The following is a 27,519-nucleotide window of genomic DNA, read 5'->3' as shown; positions in this document are numbered from 1 at the left end:
ATACAAGGACACGTGCACCTCCATGTTTATGGCAGCACTGTTCACAATAGCTAGGATATGGAAACAACCCAGATGTCCCACCACAGATGAATGGATCCAAAAATTGTGGTATCTATACACAATGAAATACTATGCAGCCATTAGAAAGGACAAAATAATGGCATTTGCAGGGAAATGGATGGAGCTAGAAGGAATCATGTTGAGTGAGGTAAGCCAAGTGCAAAGAGACAAACGGCACATGGTCTCCCTGATAAGTGGATGTTAAATCCAAAATGTTAGGTGATACGACAAAACTAACAGGACTTAAGAAACAAAGGACTTCCACTCATCTGGTCAAATCACTACCAAATAACTCCACGCTGCTGATCACAGGTATGATATATATGTGTACACCAGGAAGACGACACCGAACTAGAGGGAATCAGGAAAAAAACATACAACAGCGGGACCCATCTGCTGTGCTGGACATTGACCAAAATGAACTAAGCAACTCAATGGCAGTAATGGGAGGGAGGGAACCGTGGGAAAGACAGAACAGCTGATGCTATGCAAAACAAAAGAAATGTACATATCACCCAATGTGGAAGAAATAACTATCGCAAAGCTCACAGAACTCATCAATGTTATAGACCGTGATAGACAATCTGCCCCAGGAAAGTTAGAATGTGCTTGTGACTTTAACTAAGCATCACTATCCCACAATACTGTGAAATTTGGGAAACTATGCAACCACTTAATCACAATAAAAAATTTGGAAAACAAAAAACAGGATCTCAGCATTCTACCACTGAGTCATATCATCAGGCTAGGATTTTTTTTTAGATAGTCAATCACTTCACCTGAAAATAATGACAACTTTGTTTCCTCCTATCTAATCTCTATATCTTTTTTATCTTATTAAACTACCAAGAATCTAAAAAAAAAAAAGAGAGAGAGAATTATATTTTGCAAGCTCCACAGGCTTGAGCCATTGGCTCAACTACTAGGGAAGCAAAGATCTGAGGTACACGATTTGAAGCTAGCCCAGGCAGGAAAATCACCAGTCACACCACCATTTTGCTAGAAGTGGAGTTGTAGCTCAAGTGTTAGAGGGATAGCTTTGCGTAAAAATCTGAGGGACAGTGGTCAGGCAGGCCCTGAGTTCACACCCCAGCACACACAAGCACACACATACACACTTTGCAAGCTACCAAGGTCTGAACAACAGAATGAGCACGGCCAGGTGAGCAAGCAGTACCATACCCTCACATCTGATTTTGCACCTGGGAACAGGCTGAGTTATCTGGCCCAAGGGCTTTGCTAGTGGAGTGAAGTTAAGACCTTGAATTGGGGAGACGGACTTCCTGGGCAGCCCGCCATAAGGCACACAGGGTCCTTACAAGGAGGGGAGAGGAAGGACCCAGCAGCTGGAAGGGCGTTGCCATGGAGAGCTGGAGGGGAAGGCCCTTGGGGAGCAGACAAGCGGCTGGCCCATCCCCCCAACCACCACCCTGCTGTCAAGGTGACCAGACAAGGCTAGAGTTACCTGCTGTCACCAAGACCCTGTTTTAAGGAAGCTCAGTGAATGTTGTGGAAGCCCAGGGCCTGGGCCACAGCGGGGGATGGGGGGGGTGTCACTCTAATCAATCAAAACCTCACAAGTGAGCCAAGCGCTGGGGCTCACGCCTGTAACCCTTGCTACTCAGGAGGTTGAGAGCTGAGGATCACAGCTGGAGGCCAGTCTGGGCAGGAGAGTCTGTGAAACTCTTATCTCCAATTAACTAGCAAAAAGCCAGAGGTGGAGCTGTGGTTCAAATGGCAGAGCATTAGCCTTGAGCAAAAAAAGTGAAGGGAGAGTCTGATGAGGCTCTGAGTTCAAGTCCTGGTTACTTGCACAAAAAAAGTGGGTAGGGGAGAGAGGGAAGGAGGGGGAGGGTGGGTTGTATGAATGTATGCAACTGTCACAAGGAAATCCCCTTGTTCAGCGGATATTTTCTAGTAAAAAAAAAAATGCAAAAAAAGAGAAAGAGAAAAGAAAGAGGCCCTGTGAAACAAATGTCTCAGCAGGGTGGAAGATGAAGAGAAAGAGAAGGTACACAAAGCAAACAGGAAGAAAGCACAAGCTGGGTGCAGTAGCTTACCACTGAAATACTAGCGACTCAGAAGGCTGAGATCAGGAGGAGCATAGTTTGAGGACAGCCTGAAGAAGTTTCCTAGACTCTATCTCTAAAAGAACCAGCAAAATGCCAGGCCGGAGGGTCAAGTGGTAGAGTGCCAGCTAAGCAAGCACTAGGCCCTGAGTTCAAACCCTATGTAAGAAAAGGATCTTACACCATCATGGGTGGAGGCCAGGCCACACGAGGCCCAGGTGTCCTCACGCGCAGCCAGCCCTGTTGCTCACCAGGGAAGAATCAAGCTCTCTGGGTGTGGCTGCACCATGTCACAACCCCATTTTACCAACTGCGCTCCTGTGCCCAGAAGCTCCCAGAGCAAGTTACAAAATCTGTTTCCAGGAGCTGCCCTCTGGGGAGCATTTATTTGGTGGTCACAGGGCTGGGCTGGGAACCATCCCGCCTTACACAGACACCCGCCCTGGAGGCGGCACACCCCCATGAACCCGTCCCCCTCGGTGCCTGCCCCTCCGCATGCCCACTTACATTCCCACGTCACAGATGATGTCCTGCGTGACTGGAGACTCCAGGAGAGCCTTCAGGACCTCGAGTGAGTGTAAGAGGGTGTCCGACTCGTAGTAATGATCCCAGCACCCGTAACCGCTAGAGAAAGGGGAGGGGAGGGCAAGGGAGAGGGAGGGAGGGAGGAGAGATGACCAAGCAGGCAGGTGAGGGCAAGGCAGGGCCTGGGGGCCGACTGCAAGAGTTACTGAATCTTTTCAGCGCCTCCAGGGTGATCCTGGGGTGCAACCTGTTAAGAGCGGGGGCTATCGAACATGCAGAACTTTACACAAGACACGATGGACCCTGTTCAGATCTTAAGTTTTTGGCTACCACAAAGAATTCTCTCGTGTTCACAAACGCCTGCCTTTGGATTTTATCTTTCGTTTGGTGCCAGCCCTGGCCCTTGAACCCAGGGCCTGGGAGCTGCCTCTTAGCTTTTTTGTCCAAGGCTGGTGCTCTGCCACTTAAGTGATAGCTCTACTTTGGGCTTTGGGGTGTTTAATTGGAGATGAGAGGGTCACATGCTTTCCTGCCTGGACTGGCTTCAAACCACGATCCTCAGATCTCAGCCTCTTGATGGGATTATGGGCATAAGCCCTAATGCCCAGCCCACCTGAGATTCTTAGGGCACCTTCAAAGCTGTGATCTAGGTCCACACAGCCCATGATACACCTCTACAGCAAGAAGCTTGGTTCAGGACTGTCTGTGAAGGTGGTGTTTGAATGGTCATTGATGATCTTTCTGGCCTGAAAATGGTTTCTTTGGGATCTTTGTAGATAAGTGTGATTGTGGCCCCATGAAGAGCTCAGGGACCATGCCTGGACCCTTAGTGCAAGCCCCAGGACTGGCACCTCACTGCGTTGGGGTGAGGTGCAGGTGCAGACACCCTCAGCACTGGGGATTCAGACATGATCTGTGTCCTCGGCACACACAGCAGCAAAGTGTGCAAAGGTAGAAACAGCCGGAGTGACACGGCCAGGAGCTGAGGACAAAAGGGGCCTCAGGAGGCAGAGGAGGCAGGAGGACAGTGACCTAGAGATTTCAGAGGGACAGCAATCCTGTGGACACCCTGGTTTTGGACTTCTGGCCTCCCAAGCTAAAGAGAATAGATCCACAGTTTTCTAAACAACTCCGTTTGTAGTCCTTGGTCACAGCAACTCCAGGGACTCTCCTACAGTGCTCCATGATGTTATAAAGCATAAAGATTCCAAGTTGGTCTGGTGGCTCAGGCCTGTCATCCTAGCTACTCTGGAGGCTGAGATCTGAGGAATCAAGGTTCAAAACCAGCCCTTTAATTAACCAGCCAAAAGCCAGAAGTGAAGCTGTGGCTTAAGCAGTAGGGCACCAGTGAGCAAAAAAGCTAAGTAGCAGCACCCAGACTGAGTTTAAGCCCTAGTATTGATGCACACACAAAAAACAAACAAATAGAGCACCATAATGACTCAGCTCAGAGCCGGTTCCTGGTGTTGACAAGGAGCAACTCTAGGGTTCCTTTCTACCCTGTTCCCAGAGTCCTCATTCCCCTCAGCACTGGGATCCAAGCACCACACAAAATGCAGGACTGTGGGAGGACAAATATCCACACTGCAGCACAGGGTTGAGGCAAGGCGGAGAACAGTTTCAAGGTAGCTCTGATGTAGGAACAGACTTGCCCAATCTCCCTGAGCCTGCTCTGGGCATAAGCCAGGTCCAATGTCATGTTGCTGAGCACCTCCTGAGGGGGCTGGGCCTTTCCACAGCTCTCAGATCTACGCATATACCACCCTTTCAGCCCGAGAAAGCTGACACAGCCACCACTACACGCCTGCCACCGACACTACCATGCCACCCCCCCACAAGTACAGATGGGCTTCTCACCATATTTCCAGTTCGGGTCCAAGCCTGTATCTTGCTCCTTTGTTCTTGGCAATTTCAATACCTACATGACATGGGGAGGGGGGGAGGATAATTTCAGAACCCAGGATGTAATCATGGCTGTCAATGCACTGTGCTGTAGTGGGTAAGATAATAATGCTCAGTGAGCTAAGTCCTGCTGGCTCACACCTGTAATCCTAGCTGCTCTGAAGGCTGAGATCTGAAGATTGTGGTTTGAAGCTAGCTTGGCCAGGAAAGTCTGTGAGACTCTATTATCTCCAATCAATTACAGAAAAGGCTGGAAATGGTGCTGTAGCTCAAATGGTAGAGCACTAGCCTTGAGCAAAAGCCTGAGCTTAGGGAGAATGCCCAGGCCCAGAGTTCAAAGCCTAGGGACCAGCCTCTATTCCCTTCCCCCCCACCCCCCCAATGCTGTGATGTCCCCTCCAATTGCAGTCAGGTCCCCTGTCAACAGTATCAGAGGACGTTACTCACATACATTTGTACACACCCACAGGATTACACAGAGAACAGGGGAGCCTGCAGAACTGACATAGGGGAGGAGGATGTGGGAGTTACAACTCCATTTATCAAGAAGTTTATCAACAAGTGGGTGCCAAGACAGCTGCAGGGAAAAAGCTGTAGGTGGACCAAGAAAGTTTATAACCTATAGTGGTGCCAGTATAGGACACCGGCTCCTTATAAGGGAATCCAGGCAAGGAAGGGGACAGACAGCCCTATTCATCCCAAGACATTTGCTCTAAGGAGATGAAAACAGGCAGATAGATGTACACATATTTCAAAAGCACTGGGATCTGGCTGCTGGCAGACCCTCTTGCTGTTCAGCAGAGAAGCTCAGGAACAGTTTGACTGTTAAGGTTCAGAGATCTGCCAGCCCACCCCTTACTCTGCATCCTCTGGAGGGGTGGGGGGACGTCTCCCGCGGCCCCATCTCCCAGGGAGGTCCTTGGGGACAGAGACCCCCCATCTCCCCTCAACCCCTCCACGTCTGCGGACGGGCAGCTGCGTCTAGAGACATCCACCGACCCGGGAGCTCTTCCTTCCCGCCAGGCCTGCAGACTCCACCCCCGCTGGGGCTCACGCGTCCCAGCCAGTGTACACAGGCGCCGGGGGCCGAAGGTCAGAGCGCCAGCAAGGTCAGAGGCCAGCAAGGTCAGAGCGCCAGCAAGGTCAGAGCGCCAGCAAGGTCAGAGCGCCAGCAAGGTCAGAGGCCAGCAAGGTCAGAGGCCAGCAAGGTCAGAGGCCAGCAAGGTCGGTGCCCACGTGACTCCGGGGTGCCGGGCCCGCGCACCCCTCCCGCCCCGCCACCCCCGGACTCACTCCTTAAGATCCGTTGCAGGTTGCCCTCGAAGTCCAGCGCCCACTGGTTCAGAGCGCACGTAGCCACCGTCACCTTCCGGCCCATCCTGCCCGGTCCCCGGCCGGGAATCCAGGCCTACCGGACACCCAATCCCCGGGCCAGTCTCCCGCCCACAGGCCCCCGGCGCCCGCACTTCCGGGTCACCTCGCCACGGATCCGCCCCTCCCGCCACGGCCCCGCCCCGCAAGTCCTCGGATAGGCTGGCAACGCCCGCTCCCCGCCCAACCAGGCAAGCCTTCCTGGGAGCGGGGCGGAGCCTCCTCGGCAGGCCCCGCCCACAGACCACGCCCTCTCCCACCGCCGCCGCTCCTGCACAACGATCGACTTAGTTAACATCGTTGGTTTTCTTGTAAGCATTTTCCAATGCTGCTGTCAGATAAGCACTTTTTTCACTTTTAATTGCACTCCCAGCCCCTCACCCCCGTTTATGTAGCAATGCTTGCTCATGACTGACAACTTGGAGGTTTCAGACCCTCAACTCCAAAGGGTCTGTTCCCTCCGCCAGCAAATAAATCAGAACCGAGTCCTTGCTGGATGAGCACCTTCCAAAAGAAGAGCCCACAACCGTAAGTCTCAAAGGCTAAGGGACCCGGGAGCCACCCTCAGGAATGGAAGATCAACAACCCAGTGCCAGTGGCTCACACCTGTCATCCTGGTTACTCAGGAGGCTGAGAGCTGAAGAACAAGGTTCAAAGCCAGCCCAGGCAGGAAAGTCTGCAAGACTCTTCAATTAATCAGCAAAAAGCCTAAAGCAGAGATGTGGCTCAAGTGGTAAGAGTGACAGCCTGGAGTGAGAAAGCTGAGGAGTTTAAGCCCCAGTGCAAATACACACAGACAGACAGACACCCACACACTGAAGAAAACCACCTGATGCTTAATAATGTTAAAAAAAAATAGTAATGCTGAAATTTCAAGACCAATCTTGCACAAAGAAGATTGAGATAAGCATCATTAAATGCTAAGTCACAGGGTCAAAGGTGGTTTGTAAACAATATATTTACAGTCTCAAAGAACCACTCTATTTACTTAATCATGAAAACGAAAATGGAGACTTCTAAAAAAAACCACCTGCAATCTGTGCTCAAACTCACCCTCAACCCTGACACAAAGGGAGACTGTGTGGCCCCTCACTGGACACCAAAAGACACCACATGCTTATGCAGTTCATTATCCTGACCAAACAAGTACAGAAAAATGGTGTAACCATGTCAGGTGCCAGTAGTGTCTATCTGTAATCTTAGTGACCTAGGAAGCTGAGTTCTGAGGGTTGAGGTTCAAAGACAATCCAGGGCAGCTTAGGAGACTCTTATCTGCAATTAACCAGCAAAAACAAGAAGTGAACTGTGGCTTCAGTGGTAGAGCCACCAGCCTTGGGCAGAAAAAGCTAGGTGGCAGGGCATAGGCCTTGAGTTTCCAAGGTCCAGTACTGACACTCACATGTGCGCGTGCGCACACACATGCGCACGCGTGCACACACACACACACACACACACACACACACACGGGTACAGTGTAGCTCCCTGGCTGGTTCCTGGGGTTTCAAAAGAAAGCTCTAGTCAGGCACTGGTGGCTCATGCCTGTAATGCTGTTCAGGAGGCTGAAAATCTTTCCTCCAATTAACCACAAACCCCCCAAAACAACCCCCCCCCAACAAACCCCCAAGGAAGTGGAGCTGTAACTCAAGCCTTGAGCAAAGAAAGGCCCAGGAACAGTGCCCAGGGCAAGAGTTCAAGCCCCAGGACTGGGCACAGAAAACAAAGAAGCAAATGCTGTAAATTATATTGTTGGGATAATTGAGGGAAATTGTAGGTGACTATCATCTCACAGCTTTAAAATGTTTAGTGTCCAGAATGTGCTCGGCCTATCTTGTCCTCCGTTTATAGGAGGAGGTACGCAGTAGCTGTAGTTCACTAATGGTTGGAGAAAAGCATGGCACAGGCAGAGCAGAGGTGAAGCTGTTCACAGCTGCTGCCTCTCAGCACACGTGTGTTTACTATCACTGCAACTTGCTGACTGCGAGGCCTTTCCAACAGTAGCTTCCCGCCGGGTGCTCATCCTGGTGGCTCTGTGGTCTTGAAAACCAGCCCGGGCAGGTAAGTCCATGGGAGTCCCATCTCCCGCCTTCCACGGACCACCGAATGCGGCTCGCGTGGCAGAGCTCCGGCCTTGAGTGCAAAAGCCAAGTGAGAGGTCCTGAACAAGTCTCCGTGAGGCCGGGGCCGCAGGCGGCGGACGCCGCCGGGCGCGGGGTGGCAGCCGGGCGCGGGGTGGCAGCGGGGCCTCCTGCGGGCCGGCCCGGCCCTGGCGGGGCTGCAGGGACCCGGGCCTGACCCCCACCCGCGCCTGCCCGGCCTGCCCTGGGCTCCCCGCGGGCTCCCGGGCCCCCCCGGCCCGGGTCAGTCCTTCTCCACTCCTCCGAGCCCCGGAGCGTCCCCGCATCCCTCGTGGTCCTGGCGATCTGGGTGCCCCTCGCCCCAGGGCCGGAGTCCGGGGCGCAGGACCTCGGCCAGGACGCCGCGCTGTGTGCAGCGCCTCGCACAAGAATAAACCGAGGCACGTGGAGGGCGCGTTCATCCACCGGCGAGTGGACAACCGGACCCAGCGCGCACCCGTGCCCCGGCCCGCGCCGCCGGGTAGACGCGCGGGAACCTCCCGGAGCCGGAGGCCACGGGCCCGCGCGGGAGGGCGAGGGGCGGGGACGGGCCGGACCTCCGGCCGTCAATCTCGAGCGCCGCCGCCGCCGAGTGGCTCGCGCGGTGGGCCAGAAGTCAGCTCAGGCGCCTCGGCCAATCGCGGGGCGCGGAATCGCAGGCCCCACGAGGCCAGCCTCCGATTTGTCACCTCCCACGACGTCAGCGCGGAGGCGGGGCTTCGGGCGGCCCAGCCGCGCGCTCTCGGTTCTTAGGCCTGCGACGCGCGGAGCCGGAGCTCTGCGCCGAGCGGTGGGAGGTGAGGAGCCCGGCGCGCGCGGCGCCGGGGCGGTGGGCGCGGACGGGGAGGGCGCGTGTGCGCGGCCCCGGGGCGTGAGCACCATTTGCGGGGGATGCTCGCCCTGCGGGAGGGCGCGTGCCACGGGCACGTCGGTGGGGACCTGCGGCCCCCGGGGCGGGGGAGCCGCGGGGGCGCCCGGCCGCAGGCGGGAAGCTGGGGCGAGCCGGGCAGGTGTGGGGCGCTCCCCGGCACCCACCACCCAGCTCAGATGCGCAGCTGAGCGAGCCCTTATCACGCAGCTCTGACCCGGTCTGTCTGTCTGTGTGTGTGTGTCTGTCTGCTCGCAAGCAATAGGGAGGCTGTGTAGCTGGAGTGCGGTGCAGGGAAGTTGAGGCCAGGTGGCTGCCTGGAGGACGCCCCCCCGCCCCAGGATGGGACAGGGCAGAGGGTAAATCGCCCTCTCTGCCACGACGCCTTTCCCTAAAGTCCAGGAAGGTGGCAGAGACTGAGAAGTCAGGGAAAAGAAAACCCACTGTAGCTCCTTGGAATACGAGATCCCCCCACCGCCGGGTCTTGCTTCTAAAATTGTTATTCTAGAGGTGATGTACAAAGGGATGGCAGTTACATGAGTCAGGTGAAGAGTCCATTTCTCTTTGGGTAGTGTCACCCTTCCCTCCCTCTGTCCTACTTTTCTCCTTCCATCCCTATTTAAAAAAATTAACTTTTTGTTTCAGAGGTGCTATACAGCGAGGTTGCCTTTACACACGTCAGGTGGTAAGTTCGTTTCCTTCCTTTTGCTTAGTATCGTGTGTTCCCTCATTCTCTCCATTCCCTCTCGCCCATCTCCACCCTTTCCTCAATGTCCAGTGCAGCCAGTGGGCCCTGGCAGCTTCACGTTTTCACCCATTTTCCACTGATCCTGTCCCATCCTCCCATATTAGTATACACCATATATGAAGTAATGAATACAGAGTCGCTGGGGACTGGCGGCTCACGCCTGTCGTACTAGCTACTCAGGAGGCTGAGATTTGAGCATCACAGTTCAAGGCCAGCCTAGCAGGAAAGTCTGTTGAGACTCTTATCTCCAGTTCACCACCAGAAAACAGGAAGTGGCCCCGTGGTAGAACGCTAGCCTTGAGCTTTATAAAGAGCTCAGGGACAGCCCAGGCCTGGAGTTAAAGCCCCACAACCAACCCCCCCCCCCCAAAAAAAAGAGAGAGAATAGTCATCTGAAGAAAACAAAAAGACAAACTAGGGAAAGGGGCTTTGTTTCCTTATCTTTGGAGTTTGTTTCAGTGTGTGTGTTATCTTACATACATATGAAGAGGTGCTTGGATTTTACAACTTGGTGTTTTTCTCCTAACACTATCCTCCTCTGGTCTCACTGGATATGGTGGTCTAGAATCCTGTAGTTTGTCATATCCCGTTGCTTTTTAAATCTAACTACCACATATTAGGGAGAACATGCACTGTTTTCTTTTTGTTTTAAAGGAGCAAAGTGAATGACAGCAGAGTAAAAGAGGCTTCCAGCTTCGTGGGTGGGGGCAGGGAACCAGCCGAGGAGGAGCTACAGAAGAGGGTGTCCGAGGATGAATATGGTCCCAGTAGTATTTGCAAATGGGAAATTCGTCAAATGAAACCTGTTGAGGTTGTTTTTAAAAAGATGGAGTGGTGCCAGGGATACCTGTGCCAGGGTGTGGAAATGTCACCATGAATTCCCTCCCTTGTACACTAATGTAGGTGGATTAAAAAATACGAATTAAAGTAAGTGGGCAGATAGGCGGCCTTCCTATTGGGAAGCTGTGTACGAGATGTGGCCAGATGGAGCCAGGCTGCAGAAGATGCTCATACAGACCAATTTTGGAGAAGAAAGAAGGGAGATTGGATGTGTAGAGATGGTGACTTGTGGGGCAGATGACAGTCTGGAAGCACGGTGGCATCTGAGGATGGTTGGGTTGCACGTTTGTCTCCCAGACCTCAGTGTTACAGTGAGTGTGCACCGTGTGACTTCTGAGAAGCAGAAAGCCAGTTCCTTCCGTCAGGACTGGAGTTTCATTACCTCTCAGGTATGAAGGGTCAGAGTTTCTGCCTGGGAGACTCCTTCCCCAGCAGGGCCTCCAGCCTGCCCTCCCCAGGTAAGCTGAGCCCCACAGAGTCAGGCCAGAGCTATGCTGATCAATAGTTTAAAAGGGCCCCAGTGTGGCTTTGCAAGTCTCCTGTGGGACTCCAGCAGGTGACTGTCCTGTCCTTTGGATGAGGATCCTTTGGACAAGGCGACAGGAAAGCCCAAGTTATGCGCCAGCCCCCTCCTCACCCCCCCATGTCAGCCTCAGCCCTGGGATGGCAGGGTGCCAGGGGACCTTGTGAACTCCTGTTAAAGCCACAGGTGTTTCTAGGAGATTGTGGTTATTATAAGCCAGGGCTTTTGTTTTAAAAGTTAAAATTATTTTATTCTGCAAATACATATGTACTTGAAAAATTAGAAAAAAGGAAAAACAGAAAAAAGAGCTGTGTTTTCAGCATGTTTTAAGGTTTGAAAAGCCGCTTAGATGATGTTCTCCATTGCAAACGGCCCTCGTCCTGGGGGCAGGATGGGCTGTGCCTGGTTGGGACAGGCTGCATGGCCTTTGGTGCCATTTCTTATCTGATTCTCCCTGGAACTGTGTAACTGTCTTCGGAATTGTCTGTGGTGAGCTCTGCAGACGCTCCCGTGCCTGCTGGTGTTTACTGCCCTTGGGAATCTTTCTGGGATGGTTTCCCATCCCCTTGCCCAATCCCAGTTCTGTCATTCTTTCTCATCCCTCAATCCAGTAGCGCTCCTGAGATTTAACAGATTTTCCAAGTTGTCCCTCTGCTGATTCCTGTTTCCACGATCATCTTCCTCCACATCAGATCCTTAGAGCAGCTCACAGCTCAGCGCCGCTCCGCAGGCCCCCACCCAGCGTGGCCCTCCAGGAGGCGGGGCCAGACCTGTCCCACCCACAGAGGCCTGTTGGATGACAGTCATCCTTCCTTTCTGGACCTCCACCTAGCCTCCTCACCCTCGGAGGAGCAAGTCTCCAGGTGGAGTGCCAGGCACATGGCCCAGACTGGATGTTGAGTGTCTGTCACTAGCAGGTTCTACCATTGCACCTAAGTCCACAGTCCAGTGCCTGCCACTCCCCTGTCTCCTATATGGAGCCCAGTTCTTTTTCCCATGAAGAGTGGCCGTGAGCTTGCAGCTGGTCAGAGGGGGTGCGAGGGATGTGACAACCCTCCCCGAAGGCTGGGTCTCCAGTGCCAGGGGTTGGATCGCCCGCTGCCCTGAGTGTCCCTGGCTGTGGGGAGGCCTGGGCCAGCCCACACGGGACGGGACGGAGTCCAGTACCTGCCTGGCTCTCGGCCCACACACCAGCTACCCAGCCCATCCCCGAGCAGATTCTGACTTGCAGAAACATGAGATGTGATTTTGAAAAAGGCTTGTTTTAGGCGCACGCTCACACACACACACACACACATCCCAACCTTCCCATTACACACTCCACCCCCATCCCAGGACTGTGTGCTTCGCAGTGGCCCGCCCTAGCACCTACCATCCAGATGGTTTAATGCAAGAGCTCCAGTTTCCTCCTCCCAGAATTCCATTGTAACTGGTGGCCATTTCCCTGGCACGCTGGCTGTGCCCCTGGTGGCCTAGGAATAGCATCTGATGGCTCAGTAAGCCTTTCATTTCTGGGACCAACAAATCTCAGCACTTTGATTTAACTCGTGGAACACTGAGACCTGAGCCACTTTTTTTTTTTTTTTTTGGCCCTGAGCTTGAACTCTGGGCCTAGGTACTATCCCTTAACTTTTTTTTGTTCACAGCTGGTGCTCTGCCACTTGAGCCACAGCCCCACTTCTGGCTTTTTGGTGGATAATTGGAGGTAAGAGTCTCACAGACTTTTCTATCCAGCTTGACTTCAAACTACCAGCCTCACATCTCAGCCTCCACCTGAGTTGCTAGAATTCAGGCGTGAGCCACCAGCACTTGGCTGTGGGCACAAGTACCAGACAAAAAACGTTCATGACACAAGGCCTGCAGGAAGATTAGCAAATCCAACGTGACGCAGTTGCCAGGCTCCAGTCCAGCTTATTCTCTGTGCTATTGTGTGTTCTTGGCATGGTCTTGGATCCTGGAATGCGCTCAGGGAGTGTGCAGGTTTGAGGGTGGCTGAGAGTCCTAGGGAGGATATGTAGGCCACTGCCCAGCGCCTGCGGGGAAGGCTGGCTGGGTGTCCCCTGACCTGCCTACCTCAGGAGGGCAGCATCTCCCCAAGCCTCCGTCACTCTCCCAGTTCAGTTCTTTCTGTTGGCCCGTGCTGTGCCAAGAGGGCACTGAGGGGCTTTGACCCCCTCCCCCAAGCTGCCCATGGGCCTTCACTGTTTAAATTCGGGCACACTGGTTTGGTCATCCGTGGTGGGGCCCTCCTTGCTGGCATCCTGTGTCCCCTGCAGGCCTTTGGTGTGAAGTGGGCGTGGTCTCTGCGCAGCCGCTGCTAAGGCCCAGGTGCACTCGGCTTATCCTAGCCAGGGTGAAAACTCAGCTCAGGAGACAAGCACCGACTTGGTTCTTGTGGGCTGAGCAGCAGGGTGGGTGTTCCCTTCTGCCTGGAGTGGGCTGGCGGCAGAAGAGACTGGAGAGCAGGCCGCAGGGCCTGTCCTACCAGGGCTGGTCCAGTGTTGCTGGGAGTAAACACAAGAATGAATGTGGCAAGAATCAAGTGCTCTGCCAGAGGGCAGGTGGAGAAGTTCGGGATGGGCAACCTGAAGCCCTTCTTGCTATGGGGCAGGGAGGGGGTGGGGGTCTGGAGTTGCAGGCGGTGAGGCGCACAGAGCGCAGGTCTTGGAAAGCCACATCACATTGGGTCTGGCCTTACCTCGGTGGCATCCCATAGCCAGAATCACCTCCAAATGCCAAACTCGCCCTACCAGCACCCCACGCCGGGGCCAGATGCCAGCAGGAGCACGCAGTATCGTTAGGCTTTGTGTTCTTTTTCTCCTCGTGTAATTGTTTTTCCTGGAGTTAGCAATTGCCTGGTTTTGTCTAGTTGGTTCCATCTTTGCTTTCTAGAGTCTAGCGGGTTCTGGAAGATCCTGCTTTTCTCTGTTTTTAAGAAAACCTTTTGGAAATCTCTGCTGGTTACCTGGGGGCCGGTGACTCACACTGTCATCCTAGCTCCTCAGGAGACTGAGATCTGAGGATCGCTATGAGACTTATCTCTAATAAACCACTCAACCTGGACGAGGTGCTGTGGCTCAAAGTAGTAGAGCGCTCGCCTTGAGCAAAAAAAAAGCTCAGGGACAGCTCCCAGGACCTGAGGCCTCCCCTATCCCCCCAATTACCTGATGATTTAAAATTTAAAGGTCCACCCTCTGAACTTGCTGTGGAAGTATGGTCCTCAGTGCTTATCCCAACTTAAGACCGCTTAGAGCAGCAGTGGGAACCTAGAGAAACGTTGTTCCTTCCCACTTTTTGGTAGGGTGATTGCGGGGGGAGCAGGGCAGTGCTGGGATTGGGGCTCAGGACCCCATGCTTGCCAGGCAGGCACACTGCCCCTTGAACCGCATGCTTGCCAGGCAGTGGGAAGCAGGGCAGTGCTGGGGTTGGGGCTCAGGACCCCATGCTTGCCAGGCAGGCACACTGCCCCTTGAGCTGCATGCTTGCCAGGCAGGCACACTGCCCCTTGAACCGCATGCTTGCCAGGCAGGCACACTGCCTCTTGAGCTGCATGCTTGCCAGGCAGGCACACTGCCCCTTGAACCGCATGCTTGCCAGGCAGGGGGGAGCAGGGCAGTGCTGGGGTTGGGGCTCAGGACCCCATGCTTGCCAGGCAGGCACACTGCCCCTTGAGCTGCATGCTTGCCAGGCAGGCACACTGCCCCTTGAACCGCATGCTTGCCAGGCAGGCACACTGCCCCTTGAGCTGCATGCTTGCCAGGCAGGCACACTGCCCCTTGAGCTGCATGCTTGCCAGGCAGGCACACTGCCCCTTGAGCTGCATGCTTGCCAGGCAGGCACACTGCCCCTTGAACCGCATGCTTGCCAGGCAGGCACACTGCCTCTTGAGCTGCATGCTTGCCAGGCAGGGGGGAGCAGAGCAGTGCTGGGGTTGGGGCTCAGGACCCCATGCTTGCCGGGCAGGCACACTGCCCCTTGAGCTGCCTGCAGCCTTTTTTCAGCTTTTGTAAGGTTTCTCATTTTTGCCCACTGTGGCCTCAGACCTCAGTCCTCTTATTCCCACCACCTGCTTAGCTGGGATGGCAGGCATGCTGCACTACACCCAGTTATTGGTTAAGATAGTGTCTTGCTAACTTTTTCTCCTCAAGTTCCCCTCTTTCTGAGTAGCGGGGATTATAGGCCTGAGCCTTGGGCCCTGGGTAATGATTTATCAGTGTTCTTAGGACAGAGGGATGGGTGGGATGCTCCACGTCTGTCCTGGTAGTGTCTTCTCACCGAGGGACACCGACAGCACACACAAACACACTGGTGCTGTTTGGAGAAAGGACAGGGGTGGGTGCGAGAAGCTAGAAGGGCACGGGACGGGACGGGGTGGAGGCAGTCCACTCCGCCTAGGGCTGACCATTTCTTCTCCGTCTGCAATTGCTGTCAGAACCAGGATGGCCTGTGGTCCCCCTAGAGGCAGCCGGCAGAGGTGCTGAACACCTGTCTCGCAGGTGGTCTTCAGGATGAACTAAGCACTTGTCTTCTTCCCACAGGCCACGATGGCTTCAAAATCTCAGGCCAGCGTCCTCAAAGCCAAGAATCCTGCCAGCAACTCCAATGGCAAGGCCGCGTCTCAAGGACAATGGGGCCGGGCCTGGTAAGGACCCGAGGCAGCTTCTGTTAAGGGGGGTCCTAGCAGCTCAGTCTGGGCACCACCCAGTGGTGGACCTTGCGTAGTGGCAGACAGCTGTCACTCAAGTTATGGGCTCATGACATGGACAGGACTCCCATGCCAGGACATCTGCTGAGTTCAGGTCTCCATTGTCTGTTTCTTTTTTTTTTTTTTCCGGTCCTGGGGCTTGAACTCTGGGCCTGGGCACTGTCCCCGAGCTCTTCAGCTCAAGGCGAGTGCTCTACCACTTGAGCCACAGCGCCACTTCCAGTATTCTGGTGGTTAATGGGAGATAAGAAAGAGCTGGGATATCAGGGGTGGGCCGCGGCGCCCAGTCGTTTTGTCTGTTTTGCAGGGAGGTAGACTGGTTCTCCCTGGCCAGCGTCATCTTCCTGCTGAGCTTCGCCCCTTTCATCGTCTACTACTTCATCATGGCCTGTGACCAGTACGACTGCTCGCTGACCACCCCTGTGGTGGACCTGGCCACTGGCAAGGCTCGCCTCGCAGACATCTGGGCCAAGACCCCGCCCGTGACGGCCACAGCCGCCCAGCTCTATGCCTCCTGGGTCATCTTCCAGGTCAGGCCCTGCCCTGGCTGGCAGTGTGCTGGCCTGGCCTCTGCCTGGGGCTTGGGACCCACACTCCCTGTCCTGGAGCTGGACGGGAGGACATCCTGAGCCCCCAGAGCCGCGCGTGCCCAGTTTGAGAAGCCTTGCTTCAGAGCAAAGCAGCATTAAATAACATTTCTCTTTCAAGAGGTACTGGTGAAGGCATAAGGCACTCTGCAGCACAGGGTTAAATGTCTTAAACTTAAAAAAAAAAAAAGCTTCGTGGAATGTCTTGCTGTCATAACAATTCATGCTGCATTAGTTTATTTTGATTTACTTCATCTGGATAGAATGACGGCCAGGTGTTCCGAACAGGTGAAGCTAAGAATGTGGGGTGTCCTGTTGTACCTGACTTGAGCTCACTGGAACCCAGGGGCTGAGAGATGGACTGGAAGGGAGGGAAGGACAAGGGAAGGGAGGAGGGAAAGGAGGTGAGAGGGAGGGAGAGAAGGAAAGGAGGAAGGGAATGAGAGGGAGGGAGGGAGAGATAAGAGGGAAGAAGGGAGGGGAAGCCTGCTCCTTGGCCTGGAGAAGGCTTTTGTGGTTTTGATGGTGAGTTTCAGGGTCACCTGCAGGCAGCAGTAGCCCATCCCCCTTCTACTGTGACAGTGAGCAGTGTTCAGTGTTCAGTCTCTCCTTGCACTGCCAATAAAACAAATCTTTCATTGCACACACGCCCTGCGGGCCTCCAGTTATTTGGCCTGAAATTCTATTTCAGATTCTCCTATACATGTTACTTCCTGACTTCTGCCACCGATTTCTGCCAGGCTACGTAGGGGGAGTCCAGGAGGGGGCAGTGACCCCGGCAGGTAAGCTCTGCTCAGCTGCGCCTCCCCTGAGCTGGCCTCACCAGAGGAGCATGGCTTGAACCTGGGCATTTTCCACAGCACCAGGTCTCAAGGGGCTGGAGCCTGACTCCAGTCCCATTGTGGGTAGAGCAGGCTCTTCACCCTAGCCCCATCCGTCCTCCCACCCATCTATCCACCCATCCATCCATCCATCCATCGATTGGTCATCCACCCATCTACTTACCATCTACCTACCTATCCACCTGCAAGTCTGTCCATCCAGTATTCACCCACCCATCCACCCATCCATCCATTCATCTTTCACCTACCCGCCCATCCATCCATCATCCACGTACCTATCCATTTAACATCTACTACCTATCCCCCCACAAGTCCATCCATCATTCACCCACCCATCGATCATCCACCCACCTACTTAGCATCTTCCTACCTATATACCTACAAGTCCATCTGTCCATCTTATCTACCCACCCATCCTTCTACCCATCCATCTTCCCCCGAGAGATCCTGATTTAGTGGCGGGCTGGGGCATTCCCAGCAGTCACTGTGGAGCCTGAGACAGTAGTGTCCCCAGCCCACTTCTGCTGCTAGGCCTAAGCCAGGAACGAGCGTCAGGCGTCTGCGCCCTCCTGACATTTCCACCCTCCTTGCCCCTGCAGGGATTGTGAACAAGTACCAGATCAACGGGTTGCAGGCCTGGCTCATCACACACCTTCTGTGGTTCGCCAACGCTCACTTCCTGTTCTACTTCTCTCCCACCATCATCTTTGACAACTGGATCCCGCTGCTGTGGTGCGCCAACATCCTCGGCTACGCCGTGTCCACCTTCGCGATGATCAAGGGCTACTTTTTCCCCACGAGTGCTGAGGACTGGTAGGTCCCTTAGAGGCCGGCAAGCATAGCAGCAAGTAGGGCCTCCGTCTCCGTGCGGCCGCCCCCCTGCAGTAGTCTGGGAAGAGGCAGATGGGACTTGTCTGGCCCCGAGGAACATCCTTTGTAATGTTGTCTGGCCCCCAGGAACATCCTTTGTAATGTTGTCCGGTGGTTTCTGCTGCTGCAGGAAAGATCAGATGAAGGCAGCAAGTTTGCTTTTGACACCTTATAGGGTGTCATGGAGTGGGTAAGCCAGAAAGACAGCTTTTGGCTGGGGCGAAGGCAACCTCTTCCTTTGAGTAGCTATGGTGGCCTGAAGTAGTCTTAGGGAAGAATCTGATTACCTTCGTGGCTTCAACATAACTGCTTCTCAGGAGAGCCCTGCTGGATGGCACCTGTTCTCAGAGAAGCCTTAGGTTGGCAGTGCTCAGCCATTCATCCAGTCCCATCTCTCTTATCAACTGTGCCATCTCTCCTTCCCTCCACCCATGCACTTACCACATCCACCTACTCACCCACCCACCTACAACCCAACCATCCACCCAGCCACTCACCCACCCACCCATCTACCCACCCAACCATCCACCCAACCACTCACCCACCCACCCATCTACCCACCCAACCATCCACCCAACCACTCACCCACCCACCCATCTACCCACCCAACCATCCACCCAGCCACTCACCCACCCAACCATCTACCCACCCAACCATCTACCCAACCACTCACCCACCCACCCATCTACCCACCCAACCATCCACCCAGCCACTCACCCACCCACCCATCTACCCACCTACCCATCCACTCACCCACCTACCTACCCACCCAACCACTCACCCACCCACCTACCCACCCAACCGTCCACCCAACCACTTATGCATCTACCCACCTACCCATCCACTCACCCACCCACCTACCCACCCAACCATCCACCCAACTACTCACCCACCCACCTACCCACCCAACCACTCACCCACCCACCCATCTACCCACCCAACCATCCCCCCAACCACTCACCCACCCACCCATCTACCCACCTACCCATCCACTCACCCACCCACCTACCCACCCAACCATCCACCCAACCACTCACCCACCCACCTACCCACCCAACCATCCACCCAACCACTCACCCACCCACCCATCTACCCACCCAACCACTCACCCACCCACCCATCTACCCACCTACCCATCCACTCACCCACCCACCTACCCACCCAACCATCCACCCAACCACTCACCCACCCACCCACCTACCCACCCGACCATCCACCCAACCACTTACCCACCCACCCATCTACCCACCTACCCATCCACTCACCCACCCACCTACCCACCCAACCACTCACCCACCCACCCATCTACCCACCTACCCATCCACTCACCCACCCACCTACCCACCCAACCATCCACCCAACCACTCACCCACCCACCTACCCACCCAACCATCCACCCAACCACTCACCCACCCACCCATCTACCCACCTACCCATCCACTCATCCATCCACCTACCCACCCAACCACTCACCCACCCACCTACCCACCCAACCATCTACCCAACCACTCACCCACCCACCCAACCATCCACCCAACCACTCACCCACCCACCTACCCACCCAACCATCCACCCAACCACTCACCCACCCACCCAACCATCCACCCAACCACTCACCCACCTACCTACCCACCCAACCATCCACCCAACCACTCACCCACCCACCTACCCATCCACTCACCCATCCACCTACCCACCCAACCATCCACCCAGCCACTTACGCATCTACCCACCTACCCATCCACTCACCCATCCACCCACCTACCTACCCATCCACCCATCCATCTACCTAGCCATCTGTCTACCCACTTACCCACCTGCCCATTATTTACCTATCTACCCACCTGTCCACTCATCCATCCATCCATCGATTCACCCATTCATCCATCATCTATCTTCTACTTACTCTACCTACTCTCTCCATCTATCCACTTATCTATCCATCCATCCAGCAATCCAACCATTCACCCAACCTTCCACCCACCTTCCTACCCCATCCACCCCTCTATCATTCACCCAGGTACCTACCCTATCTACTTACCCATCCACCCACCTGGGCCTGCATGGAGGGTATTGGGTGGGGTGAGGAGAGACTTGGTTCCAGCCCAGATGCAGCTTCCTAGCTTTCCTGGGAGCAGCAGTCTGTGCCCTCGTCTGCAGGTGTCTGCTAAGCACAGCTTCCTGGCAGTGGGAGGAGATGAGGATGGAGGGGCGTGGGCAGAGCTGCATGTCCTTTGTGCGTGGGCCTCTGCAGCCACGCGAGCGGAGCCAGGCGCTTGCTGCCCTGCAGCCCCGGGCCCTGCCGAACATGGCTCCCGAGGCCTGTTTTGAGATAAGGTGGCCAATAGTGTCTATTGTTATGGTTTCAGCAAATTCACAGGCAATTTCTTCTACAACTACATGATGGGCATTGAGTTTAACCCTCGGATCGGGAAGTGGTTTGACTTCAAGCTCTTCTTCAACGGGCGCCCGGGGATCGTTGCCTGGACGCTCATCAACCTGTCCTTCGCCGCCAAGCAGCAGGAGCTCCACGGCCACGTGACCAACTCCATGGTCTTGGTCAACGTCCTGCAGGTGAAGCCCCTATGCCACCAGGGGGACACTGTGTGCTGTGGGGGCGGAGAGCTCCAACACCATGTCCTCTGGCATTCCACAAAAGTGGCGGATGTGCTCAAGTGGTGGAGCGCTGGCCAGTAAGCATAAGCTCTGAGTTCAGCTCTTCTCCCCCCCCCCCCCCCCCCCCCCCCCCCCCCCCCGCTGGTGGGGCCTGAACTCTGGGCCTGGGCACTGTCCTTTAGCTCTTCAGTTCAAGGCTAGCGCTCTACCACTTGAGCCACAGCGCCACTTCTGGTTTTCTGGTGGTTCATTGGAGATAAGAGTCTATTGGACATTCCTGCCTGGGCTGGCTTTGAACCGGGATACTCAGGTCTCAGCCTCCTGAGTAGCTAGGATGACAGGCGTGAGCCACTGGCACCCAGCTGAGGGCCCTGTCCGTAACTACTGGATGCAGGCTGGGCACAGGTCCGGGGGTCACTGAGTGATGACTGTCTCTCAGGCCATCTATGTGCTGGACTTCTTCTGGAATGAGGCCTGGTACCTGAAGACCATAGACATCTGCCATGACCACTTCGGATGGTACCTGGGCTGGGGCGACTGCGTCTGGCTGCCCTACCTGTACACGCTGCAGGTGAGGAGAGGCGGCGGCCCGTGGGTGGTGTGGGGCGTGGGGCTGGGACCCTTGTCACCTCTGCCCCCTGGGGAAAGATGGGTCCCGCCGGCACCAGAGCCATTTCTTTCTTTCCTTTTTTTCTTTGCCTCCCTCCCACTCTCCCTCCCTTCATCCCTCCCTTCCCTCTCTCTCTCTCTCTCTCTCCCTTCCTTCCCTTCCCCTCCCTTCCTTCCTTCCTTCCTCCCTCCCTCCCTTCCTTCTTTTCTCTCCCTCCCTCTCTCCTCTCTCCCTCTTTCCCCTCCCTCCCCTCCCTTCCTCCCTTCTCCCCCCTCTTTTTTTCTTTCTTTGTTTCTTTCTTTTTCTTCTATCTTTCTTTTTCTTCTGTGCTGGTCCAGGGGCTTAAACTCAGGGCCTGAGCAGTGTCCCTGAGTTCTTTTGCTCAAGGGCAATGCTCTACCACATGAGCCACAGCTCTCCTTCCAGCTTTTTGAGTAGTTTGTCCTGCCTGGCTTCCAACTGTAATCCTCAGGTCTCAGCCTCCTGAGTAGCTAGGATTACAGGCGTGAGCCACCCGTGCCTGGCTGGACCCCATCCGCCATCTCTCAGCAAGGAACGCGTGTCTGTGTTTTCCCTTCGCCCCCCTGACCCACCGAGGGCTCACGTCCCAGTGGCATGTTGGAAATCCATTTTGTAGCCCTGACCCACTAATCTACCTCAGCCTCTTCGGCTTTAGCTGGGCGTGTGCCTGTGGTGGGCTCAGCCCACGCCGCTGCCTCCCGGCAGTGCTGTCAGGTGACATGCTGGTGCGTGGAAAGGGCGGGTTGGCCAGTCCCTGGGGGTCTCAGTTGTCAGCGCTGGCTGGCGGCTCAGTGTCAGGGATCTGGGCTTGCACCGTGGCGGGGAAGCAGGTGGAAAATGTGCCGTGAGGTTCACGTCAGCCAGGTCAGGCTGGATGGAGCCGGCTGGGTGGCCGTGATGACTCCGCCCCTACATCGCCGTTAAGCCATCACTGCCCCCACGGCCTGGTGAGCGCACAACACAGTGGTTTGTGCTGCTTTTTGTTTGGATTTTTGCTGGGCCTGGGTGCTGTCCTCAGCCCACTACCACTTGGGCCACAGCGCCACTTCCGGCTTGTTCTGAGTAGTTCATTGGAGATGAGAGTTTCACAGACTCTCCCGCCCCAAGTCAGCCTCCCAGGCAGGTGTGTTGTTTCATAGAAGGGGAAACTGAGGCAGTGCCCGGTCTGGCCACGCTTCACCGTTCTCTGGCCCGCAGGGCCTGTACTTGGTGTCCCACCCCGTGGAGCTGTCCACCCCGCACGCCGTGGGCGTCCTGCTCCTGGGGCTCGTGGGCTACTACGTCTTCCGCGTGGCCAACCATCAGAAGGACCTGTTCCGCCGCACGGACGGACGCTGCCTCATCTGGGGCCGCAAGCCCAAGGTCATCGAGTGCTCGTACTCCTCGTCCGACGGCCAGCGGCACCACAGCAAGCTGCTGGTGTCTGGCTTCTGGGGCGTGGCGCGCCACTTCAACTACACGGGCGACCTGATGGGCAGCCTGGCCTACTGCCTGGCCTGCGGCGGGGGCCACCTCCTGCCCTACTTCTACGCCATCTACATGACCATCCTGCTGACCCACCGCTGCCTGCGGGACGAGCACCGCTGTGCCAACAAGTACGGCCGGGACTGGGACCGCTACACCGCGGCCGTGCCCTACCGCCTGCTGCCCGGGCTCTTCTAGGAACCGGCCAGGTGGCCGCGTGGAGCGAGCGGAGCTGGACCTGTGGGGCTGACGTCCCAGATCCCCCTCCGGGAAACCCAGTCCCTTCGTCTGTGATACGGAATGAGCTGGCACGGGCAGGTGCCCTGTCTAGGCTGTTGCTCCCTCCCCTCAGTTTCCCCACCGGGATCTGAGTCTACACCAGCTGTCTTCCCACCAGCAAGAATAAGGTGGGAGGGTGACCGGTCACTTCTGATAGCCTTGGATAAGCTAAGGTGTGTGTGCGCGCGCGTGTGTGTGTGTGTGTGTGTGGAGAGCAGGCCTCTGCGCTGTCCAGACAAATCAGCGTCTGACACTCCACATGGCCGTGGCAGCTCCCTGGGATGAGGTTCACACCATGTCGCAGTGCGATCCGCACTGGCTGGCCAGACCCCTTCCTCACCTGCTCTGCAGTGGTGGGGGCTGGGCCCTGAGCTTTCTTCCTCCTCTTCCTGTATGCCATGTGGACTATCCAGCAGAGGGCGCTGAGGGACCACTGCAGGTTGGGGGCACTTCTGTTTGTAGTTCAAGGGCTTCTAATTTCTTTTTTTCCGTATGGCTGCCAGAGGTGTCAGCCCCAGTGAGCAGAGCCTCCAATGCCCTGTGCACACACCTCCCTGGCCTCCTTGGCCAGGGAACATCCCAGGTGTTCCCGCTTGTCCCCCAAACCCTGACTCAGACAAGAGGGGGCCTCTCCCTGCCCAGAGTTCCAGCTGTGGGGAGAACCCCATTTCAAGTGCTATCTGTCCAGACCCCCTCCCTACCCCCCCACCAGGGCATTGTATAAAGCTCTCTCCAGATCTGATCTACAGAGTTCTTTTCATTAAACTCTCCCTGTGTGAGATGACTGTGGTATGCTTTTTCATCAGCCGCGGGTGGCGCCTGAGGATTCCCGGGAAGCATGGGGGTCCTGCTGGGAATTTGGGGCTCATCGCTGTGGCTGATCCTGTGCGGGAGGGGGTCGCCCTGTGTGTAACAGCTCGAGTGCCACCTGTGGTCACTGATGCTAGGGGGTCCCACAGGGCAGCAAGCAGGAAGCCGGAGCCATGGGACAGCAGAAGAGAGCCGGCCCAGGTGCCAGGCTGCCGGGCAACATTAGCTCAGTGCGTCTCCGTGCCCTTTTGGGAGGAGCCCTGTCATGTGGGACACTGGGACGACAGCGGGGTCCACATTTCCACCGCCCTAGTGCCTGGATGCGGTGATTCAGGAGTCCTAGGTACCAAGGCTAGGGAACTTCCCAGTTGGCAGCCTCTTACCTATTGCTACAACTGATTGCTGGAAAAATCGCAAGTGCTCTGGGCTGCCCAGTGAGGCTGGAAGCCCACATGTATCTCCCAGACTCCATGCACCTTCCCAAGGCTGCCCTCCAAGGTAATGACGAGGAAAAGCCAAAGGAGTGTACCCAGGAAGTACTGGCGCTAGGGGGTGAAGTCTTCAGGACAGCAAGGTTGGAGGTCAGGGTGCAGAAGTCTGTGCTGTCTCTGTCCTAGGCAAAAGCAACTGGGCAGTAAAGATTTTTCCATCACTTACTAACACATCAGACTCCACAAAACACAATAAAACTTTATTCATGTATTGGCCGGGCCTGGGGCTTGCGTCTTTGGGTCTGGGCGCTGACCTTAAGCTTTTGTGCTCGAGACTAGCACTATCACTACAGCCACAGCTCCACTTCTGGCTTTTTGTGGCTAAGTCTCACAGACTTCTGTCCAGGCTGGCTTCAGATCTCAGCTTCCTGAGTAGTTACAATGACAGGTGAGAATCCCCAGCTACAATAAAATTTTAATTTTAAACTTGTGTTTTGTTTTGTTTTTTTTTTTGGGTCCAGTCGTGGGGCCTGAACTCTGGGCCTGGGCGCTGTCCCTCAGCTCTTCAGCTCAAGGCTAGCGCTCTACCACTTAAGCCACAGCACCACTTCTGGCTTTTCTCTTTTTGCTTATGTGGTGCTGAGGAATCAAACCCAGGCCTCAGGCATGCAAGGCAAGCGCTCTACCACTGAGCCACCTTCCCAGCCCCTAATTTAAAACTTGTGGTACACTCAAAGCCACAAAATATCTGAGAGAAATTAAGGAAAATGAACAAGCCATCTATTGGGTTCAAATAGAAACGCAAATGGAGAAAGATGAATTTTGACGCCAACTCATGCCACAGACAACTGCGGTGATCTCACCAACCTGAATGAAGAAAATAAAACTCTTCGCAGTGCCAGAGTTTGAGCTTGGGGCTCGGCTTGCACGCGCGGCCGGTGTTCCCCCACGTGAGCCGTGGCTCCAGCTCAGCTTCTTGCTGGTTAATTGGAGATGGAGTCTGGGAGGTTTCTGCCCAAGCTGCCCCCACAGAGATCTGTAAATCTCGGCCGGGAGTGAGCAGTGCCCGCCTCTCACAAAGCCGTGTAGAAAACCAAGGATGCTTCGGTTTCTAAAGCAAGGCCCAGAACGCGAAGAGAAAACCAAGGGCAAAGCTGGAACTGGCGGCGGGCAGGAGGGAGCCCCCAGCTCTCCACCGCGCTCCGATCCCATCCCGAGAGACCCAGCGCAGCCAGAGGCCGCACCCGGGGGTACAGGAGGTGAGAAAAGGGGGACCTCCGACCTGCGCGAGGCCGGGACAGCGCGGCCACCCTTCCCCGCCGGCCTGGCCGCGCGCCCCGGCACCGCGACCACCTTTCCCCGCCGGCCTGGCCGCGCGCCCCGGAGCCGCGACCACCCTTCCCCGCCGGCCTGGCCGCGCGCCCCGGAGCCGCGACCACCCTTCCCCGCCCGGCCTGGCCGCGCGCCCGGGAACCGCGACCACCCTTCCCCGCCGGCCTGGCCGCGCGCCCGGCAACCGCGACCACCCTTCCCCGCCGGCCTGGCCGCGCGCCCGGGAACCGCGACCACCCTTCCCCGCCGGCCTGGCCGCGCGCCCGGGAACCGCGACCACCCTTCCCCGCCGGCCTGGCCGCGCGCCCCGGAGCCGCGACCACCCTTCCCCGCCCGGCCTGGCTGCGCGCCCCGGAGCCGCGACCACCCTTCCCCGCCCGGCCTGGCCACGCGAGCCGCCGCGCGCCCCGGAGCCGCGACCACCCTTCCCCGCCCGACCTGGCCACGCGAGCCGCCGCGCGCCCGGGAACCGCAACCACCCTTCCCCGCCCGGCCTGGCCGCGCGCCCGGCAACCGCGACCACCCTTCCCCGCCCGGCCTGGCTGCGCGCCCCGGAGCCGCGACCACCCTTCCCCGCCCGGCCTGGCCGCGCGCCCGGGAACCGCGACCACCCTTCCCCGCCGGCCTGGCCACGCGAGCCGCCGCGCGCCCGGGAACCGCAACCACCCTTCCCCGCCCGGCCTGGCCGCGCGCCCCGGAGCCGCGACCACCCTTCCCCGCCCGACCTGGCCACGCGCCCGGGAACTGCGACCACCCTTCCCCGCCCGACCTGGCCACGCGCCCGGGAACTGCGACCACCCTTCCCCGCCCGGCCTGGCCGCGCGCCCGGGAACCGCGACCACCCTTCCCCGCCCGGCCTGGCCGCGCGCCCGGAGCCCCCGCCCCTCGCCGGCCCAGCCCACAATCATCTCCACGGAACGCGGAACGCCGTGGGCACCGGCCACCTACAGCGCCCAGGAGCAGCGATCGGCCCAGCCCCCCGCCAGTTCCGGGATAAGTGAGTACCCCACGGGGGACGGCCCCCCCACAGGGGCCAGCGCTGGCGGTGGCCCCCAGAGCTTGACCCCGACCCCTCCCCCTGGGGTCACCGGCGGAGCACCCCAGCCTGCCAGGCTTGCCCACAGCACCGAGCACCGCTGGGAAGGAGCGGGAACGCGGCCGCCCCGCGCCCATGGGCCTCAGTAGCCGGCGGCGGAAGGAGCCCGACCTGTGTCTCACGGGCTGGGGATCGGGCAGCTCAGGCCGCCAGTGCCTGGCTGAAGCCAGGAACTGCGCCCGGGCTCCAGCATCTGGTGGAATACACCCAGCCCTCCTGGTTTTGCCAAGAGCACCCCTGGGAGGGAGCGCGAGCAGTCTAGGAGGCGCGTCCCTAGCTGAAGTCGGGAACTGCCTGTGGGCTCCAGCGGGAGGTGAACGAGCCCCACCTGTGTCCAGGCCGGAGCCCGAGCTGCCTGAGCCACCTGCCCCTGATTGAAATCGGAGGGTGGAGTGGGTATGCCCACCAGAAACTACCAAGAGTCAGCCCTACTTGGGTCGGGGACTAGCAGCTGGAAGTCAGCCCCTCCCCGGACAGAACCGAGATGGGGCGAAGTCTCAGGCAGCCCAGGGCTGAGAGCAGGCTTCAACAACTGACCCAGGAACCAACCCAGAACCAAGCAAAGGCAGCCACTCATTGACCAAAACAATCAGAATTTGGGATTCGTCTCCAATAATCCCTGAAACCTCATGCAAAAATCACAGCAAAGATTACAAGATTCATCAACAGCTAAGACAGCAAGCCACCCAAAGGCCAGCAGCCACCCCGGGAAGAACTCCAGTGAAAGAGCAAAAGAAATGGAAGGCAGACGCTACATCCAAGAGTTGATAGAGGCAATGACACAAGAACTAAAGCTAGCTGGGCGCCGGTGGCTCATACCTGACCTGTCATCCTAG

At 56.7% G+C, this 27,519-nt stretch overlaps 2 protein-coding genes across 7 annotated transcripts in view; one reads left to right on the top strand and one right to left on the bottom strand.

Moving 5' to 3' along the window:
- Window positions 1-6,009, bottom strand: part of Nadsyn1 (NAD synthetase 1) — a 35,457-nt gene extending 29,448 nt beyond the window's left edge. For both annotated transcript variants that reach the window (XM_042672580.1, XM_042672581.1), the window contains exons 1-3: window positions 5,850-6,009; window positions 4,512-4,572; window positions 2,637-2,753 (exon numbers count right to left, since the gene is read on the bottom strand). In XM_042672580.1, coding sequence (XP_042528514.1) covers window positions 2,637-2,753; window positions 4,512-4,572; window positions 5,850-5,934 — 263 coding nt within the window. In that variant the 5' untranslated portion in view covers window positions 5,935-6,009. The remainder of the gene's footprint in view (window positions 1-2,636; window positions 2,754-4,511; window positions 4,573-5,849) is intronic.
- Window positions 1-23,795, top strand: part of Dhcr7 (7-dehydrocholesterol reductase) — a 365,017-nt gene extending 341,222 nt beyond the window's left edge. Inside the window, exons 1-9 of one of the 5 annotated variants that reach the window (XM_042672585.1) lie at window positions 8,778-8,838; window positions 9,555-9,594; window positions 15,559-15,662; window positions 16,033-16,255; window positions 17,004-17,094; window positions 17,754-17,967; window positions 20,394-20,598; window positions 21,080-21,211; window positions 22,469-23,795. In XM_042672585.1, the coding sequence (XP_042528519.1) occupies window positions 15,565-15,662; window positions 16,033-16,255; window positions 17,004-17,094; window positions 17,754-17,967; window positions 20,394-20,598; window positions 21,080-21,211; window positions 22,469-22,933 (1,428 nt within the window). In that variant the 5' untranslated portion in view covers window positions 8,778-8,838; window positions 9,555-9,594; window positions 15,559-15,564 and the 3' untranslated portion in view covers window positions 22,934-23,795. Of the gene's footprint in view, window positions 1-8,777; window positions 8,839-9,554; window positions 9,595-11,045; window positions 11,054-12,697; window positions 12,726-15,558; window positions 15,663-16,032; window positions 16,256-17,003; window positions 17,095-17,750; window positions 17,968-20,393; window positions 20,599-21,079; window positions 21,212-22,468 lie in introns of those variants that run through there. The other 4 variants (XM_042672587.1, XM_042672586.1, XM_042672591.1 and 1 more) reach the window with 4 other exon arrangements.
- The last annotated feature ends 3,724 nt before the right edge of the window (window positions 23,796-27,519 follow it).

This window comes from Dipodomys spectabilis, unplaced genomic scaffold (assembly GCF_019054845.1).
Source record: "Dipodomys spectabilis isolate Male_0828 unplaced genomic scaffold, ASM1905484v1 ptg000728l, whole genome shotgun sequence".
NCBI lineage: Eukaryota > Metazoa > Chordata > Mammalia > Rodentia > Heteromyidae > Dipodomys > Dipodomys spectabilis.
This window is presented reverse-complemented; position numbering and strand designations above follow the sequence as displayed.